Raw genomic sequence first — 6,039 nt, forward strand, 5'->3', positions numbered from 1 at the left:
CCCCCCCCAACACACACACACACACACACATTCTCACACACTGGTGCTATATATAATCACAAAGCAAGGGAGCACCGCCCTTGGATTAAAAACGAAAAGCTCATCTGCATCCAACCTGGAGTGGGCTCCACCGTTCCTTCCTAGGAGCGAGTCATACTGCGCATCTTCCTTGCCAACCACCTCCTGCTCTCCCTCGCATCCGATCCGACCAGCTACGACTCGGCAAACCAACATGGCACGCTTCACGTTCATGAACGCAAACTCTGCCTCAATCTCATCTGGTAGTGCCACGTGTGCTCTCCAGCTGCTCGAAAGCGTCGATATGCCGTCCATCTTAGCCGAGAATCCCGACCTTATGATCCCGCATACGCTGCAGTAGGACTGATTACATATGCTGGAATTCCCTTTTTGTCCCAGCCCGCAAGCAAACGTCGAACAATGAAACCTCAGCAGCTCATTGCCATCGGCGATACACCGCTCGTCTCGTCTCCTCACTCCGCTTCGTGCCGCTCTGGACTTCACGGTCTCTCTGTACTCTTCAAATCTGGATAGTATCTTGGGGCTATTGTGAATTTTGAGGATTTGGTGAATGATTGGGTTTTGCCTTCCTTTATTGTCCCATCCCGCATTGAAAATAATCTGGACAATGTTCTTTCCTGAATCTCCATCGAAGAGCTCCGAAACGGCGTGCTTGATTGATTGATGCTGTTCTAGGAGCTGCGTCTTCTGAAAGACCTCGCCGCAGATTGGGCACGGGAAGATATCGTTTCGGAGAGGAAATGAAGGGTGATCGAGCGAGATTTCGTGTTCCTGTCTGGAGATTCGGGACCCGTTTGGTCTCTTGCGCAGAGGAGCTGAATCATCAGATGTGGTCGTATCGAGCGTCAATTGCTGCGATGATCTAGCGGATGAAGCGGCTGAGGTCGTGGGGTGTGTGACTTGTATCTCGTAATCGTTCTTGTGGTTCGTGAAGTAGAAGGTGCGCTTTACGAAGGACCAAGAAGAAGAGAGAGCTTTGTGGGGAGATTTAAGAGAAGATGGAGTAGAGCAAGTGGGGAGAGGAGATACCTTTCGCTTCTTCTTTGAATTACGATCGGTGCTTGGGAATATGAAACAACCCAGATGTAAGAGGAGGATAACCAGAGAGATGAAACAACTACCGAATAAGGACCGTATAGCCGCCATTACTATAGAAGCTTATGCTCTGGAAAACCCATCAGACCAGATCATCAGTGGAGGTGCAAAAGCGAAAGAGTGTTGGAGCTTGGAAGGGAATGAATGAAGAGTATCACAGGAACAACGTGAATGATGAAGAAGACAGAGGAAGTCTGTAAAGAGGACGTTGATGTTGGTTGGTGGGGAAGTGGGGACATAGAAGAATAAATTTGACAGTCGCCGAGACGGAAAGGCAAACTTCACTGCAATCTTTCTCACCGCTTTCTCATTTGCCGAGATTCTTAATTTTCTCCCCTCATGTTCTTTGTGGACAGGGGAGAGAAGGTGACCATTAAATCGTAAATCGTGGCGGTCCATCCAACAACGGCTCGAACCAGTACCTCCATAAGTAGACAAGATTCTCTCCGGTTTGATGATGACTGTGCTGAACCATCACCAACTTACTATTATTCCTTAGGATCTGTTTGATCATTAGGTTAACTATCAGTTTTGGACAAGGAATGAGGAATATGAGTGTTCCTTGAAGTGGTTGAAATCCTAAAGAATCTGATACCAATTTACCAACCATGGATCAAACGTATATTTGATTCCAATGGTTGTTTAATAATTGTTTGTTCTTATGACAACTTCTTAATTATTTTTTGATTATGTTAGGATTCATAACATTTGTCTATAATTCATTGCATTTAAACGAGATTATATATTCTTCCTGCAATAGTACTATTATTTGCCTCCAACTTAATAATCTAGATTCTATATATTTTCTTCCTTCAATGGCAGATTTTATTTGGAATTCTATGGTCTTTTACCTAATTTTGCTCTATAGAATGGATTATTTCTTAACCAAAGCGGGAGATATAAGATTGTAAATCGTATGAGTTGCAATGGATGGGAAGTGAAATCAAATCAAAGTAAAAGTAACAGTTTATAATTATTGCTTAATATGATTGATAACTAATCTCTTTGAATCAGTATCATATTTAGTAGAAATTTAAGGTAATTCTATAAGATAAAAAAATTTGTATTTTCTTTTTTAAAATGATTTTGCTTCTATACCTTTCACTTACAATCAAATAGAGCTGTTGGAATATTAAATCATGTGTATAGAAATTGTACTGAATTGCCTTGAAGCTCATGCTTATAAAGGATCCTCTTGGTTAAAAAGAAAAATGGAAATGAAAATGGAATAAAATCAAATTACTACTAAAATTAGAAATTTTTGTAACTATTATCTCATATGATCGTACAACTAACTTCATAAAGTTCTAAATTTAAATATTAAAATTTACTTTACTTTGCAACAAAATTTTTAAAAATTACTTTTCAAAGGTAGAATTAGCATTACGATATTAACTTTAGCAGATTACATGTACAATGTGATTATACAATTCCCCATATCCATTTTAAAATTGATTTTCTTTCTTCAAAGTTTAGTACATAGACTACGAACAAGCCAGATCGACCAAAATCGACTAGTTTGGCTCGGATTGAATCTTTACGGATAGATTTAGGTTGTGATTTTATGAAACTTTTAGAAAAAAATAAGGGACTAGAATGATTGAAATTAAATCAGACCAAAATTGATAAAAATAAATAAATTAAGATAGAATCAAAGTAACCCAATAAGAAACTAAAAACCCAAATGAACCCAAGATTTTCCCATTATTTTTGTATGTACACATGTAAACTTCAAATCAAAATAGACGAAACTCAATAATAGCTCAATTATAAAAAATCAACAAAAACATGATTAATTTACCAAAAAAAAACAAAAACATGATTAATTCGAATTAAAATAAAAAACTTCCTTAACAATTTGATTTCGAAGGATCAATCTAAGTGAGAGAGATCAAAACTCATCAACTCAATCAAAACCGGACCAAACCCACCGACTAACCCCTTATTTTTAAAAACCTTTTTTTTTTTTCTTTTTGGCAGGGGTTGCAAATGTATTTAACGGAACGCGGGAAAGGAACTGAGCAACATGAGGCGCGAACCACCGCATTGAAAAACTTTTATGAGAAAGGAGGGATGAGAAATCACTTTCGTTGACGTTTGACCTGTATACCTTTGGATCGTTTCCAATTTCTATGGGACCCACCTTCTCAATGTACCACCACCCGCCTTTTTCCACATCGGACGTCGTTCTCATCATAGGCAGTTGGTAGCAAGTCATGTCAACATTATTATGTCATATCTCCAATACCGTTTTCTCCTAACGGAACTTCAAGACCTGACTGCTCTTTTCTGTCCATCCATCACTTCCACCATTTTAGCCGCTATTTCGTGGCTGCTTTTCTCAAGTGTTCGCGATATAAAACCGCCATCTCCGTACTTGGGTGGGACCGGGCCCTATTATCGCGAAAATAATCTTCTGTTTTTCTCATCCTTGTTTTTCCTTGTTTTGCTACCTGCAGAACACGACACGTGGATAACTTTAAGACCAACGCACCGGATGTAATAATCCTCACTCAACCTTGACCGTTGGATCCTCTGTTGTCTACGTGTCGTGTTCTGTAGATAGCAAAACAAGAAAAAACAGGGATGAGAAAAACAGAGAATTTTGATCTCTATTATCGTCCTCATGAAAATTCTCGTGCTCCGTCACCTTCCTTCACTTCGACCTTTGTCGCTCGATCTTGTTTCGAAAAATGTACATTACTCGTTGCGTACCATTGAACTCGCTTGACATTTTGAACTCTCCTAACTAGAATTAAATATGAATAAGTTGTATGGTCCATCTACACCATTTATTTCAATCTAACACTGGTTAGATGTGGGTTCACGTGAGGCCATTATAGTGTGTCTAGGCCTCTGAATACTCTCTCTCCATTCCCGCCAATTTTATTTTTATTATTTTTGTGTAGGAGATAAAATCTTTTTATCCCACTGTGAGCTATCATTGGACTTTTGGAGGGTTGGAATCTTCATCATTAACTCTCGCTTATCATGGTGAAGGAATACTTGATCCTTCATCTATTAGATGAAGTGGTTTGTATGTGGTGGTATATAATATCTTGTATTTTACTGCAGTTTAATTTTGAAGAGTATTGGTGCATGTCTCTTGATAGACCGACATTTTTTTTCGAATTTTTTATTTGATGATAACTTTGTATTTTTTGATATTAGGTTTTTCTCTATATATTTGTAACGAGAATTACTTTCTTTGTAATTTGAGAGGTATGAGAACAAGCGTTGTAACCTTATTCTCTATTGATAGTGAAATAGAATCTCATCTCACTAAGGGCATAGGCAATCTTGCCGAACCTTGTAAACTTGTGTGCATTGTTTGTTCTTATTTTTCCATTACATTCTGCATCGCTTTTAGGGTTACATTTCTACAATATCAAATCGGTGTAATGCTATTTCCTCTTCTTGTTTCATATCTTGCCTTGGCATGATTGTATGTGATGGGTTAGTCATTGAATTTGGATCCTCTCCCGGTACAAGGTACAAAGAGAGTTATTTATCTTTAATTCCTACCAAAAACAAAAACCCCAACTTGATCTTTGATCGTTTAAGTGGTTTGAGGTAACCCTTATCATGATTATATATGTAAAAATGCTAATCCCTTTCTCAACCTTTGGCACACTGCCACGGGAAGAGGACCAAGCTTTTCATTTAGAGTCGGCCACGGAAAGAGGGCCAAGCTTTTGGTTTATTATACGCAAAAAGCTTATGCTGCTTTCTTTCTACAGATTCTTTCTAGTTGACAGTAATGGTATCCACTTTTTTGAGTTTGCAGTAAGATAATGAACAACAATGAGGATCCAACAGCTAGGGTGCATGCCGGGACCCTCTCAGCCAAATCTGAAGAATTTCATGAGATATAAACAGTCTAACGAACGAGCCTTAAGCAGCTGAGATTCTACACTTTCACTTCCTCTATTATCTACAAGCAAAACTAACGAACTGATCAATATGAGAAGTAAGAGAGGGATCAAAACAACTATGGAAGGTAGTGAAGTCATTTCACGTGAGAAGGAGAGATATAGACATACAATTGCCAGCTTACCTACACCCAAGTAGCTCGGAGAACCTCTTCCTTTAAATTGAAGTAAAATTTAATGTGGGACAAGGGTGGGTCATTTAATATATATCCAACGGTTAGATAGGTTACATTACTATTCTACATAGCAAAATTGGATACACTGAAGCTCTCTTGGAACATTTATGTGCATAGGACTTTTATTATATTATTATTAGATAGTGGTGCAACATCTTGTCACCACTTTGGTGAGTTAAGAAGTTGTCACTTTCTTTTAATTGAAGTTCATCTTACTTCTAAAGTTATTTAATGTAGTATTTAATACAAATTTTTGTGTGAAATAACATAATTCATCCTCATTGCCAAAAGAAGATGTATTGTAATTGATGCTGCAATTTTAAAAACTATTTATGAATCATTAAAACACTGATGTACTTACTTATCCTGACACATCTTTAGAACAAGTCGGAGTCAAATAGCAATGATTCGAAGCACTTATTTTTTAAACTATTTCGGAAACCTAGGATTCAATCGTATGGATTTCCAATCCTACGAGGGAAACGGATACTCAATTTCAAGTGAGTAAACAGAATTAGGATGAGATGAGATGGTCTCGTGGATCACACGTGGAGAGGAGACCTCATCCTACTTTTGGTTGACATCCACACGAGTTTAGGCTTGTGGAGCCGCTAAACGCACCTAAGGTGACAAGTTCTCTATCTAGTCCCTATGAGTTGAGCGTCTCATTCATATTCCTCCATTGTCTAGTTATGTTACTTTTTGCTGCTATCCAACAGTTTCAATGTTTCAATTGATGGTTCATAAGATATTGTAAGGCTTATCTAATCTTATCAATTGAGATATTTTTTTTATTG

At 38.0% G+C, this 6,039-nt stretch overlaps 1 protein-coding gene across 1 annotated transcript; it reads right to left on the reverse strand.

Annotated features, from left to right (window-relative positions):
* Positions 1 to 14: 14 nt before the first annotated feature.
* LOC122087528 lies at positions 15 to 1,415 on the reverse strand. Its single transcript, XM_042656685.1, has one exon. The coding sequence runs from the start codon at positions 1,183 to 1,185 to the stop codon at positions 34 to 36; it is 1,152 nt and encodes a 383-aa protein (XP_042512619.1). The 5' UTR covers positions 1,186 to 1,415; the 3' UTR covers positions 15 to 33.
* Positions 1,416 to 6,039: the final 4,624 nt, after the last annotated feature.

Source organism: Macadamia integrifolia, chromosome 8 (genome assembly GCF_013358625.1).
Source record: "Macadamia integrifolia cultivar HAES 741 chromosome 8, SCU_Mint_v3, whole genome shotgun sequence".
NCBI lineage: Eukaryota > Viridiplantae > Streptophyta > Magnoliopsida > Proteales > Proteaceae > Macadamia > Macadamia integrifolia.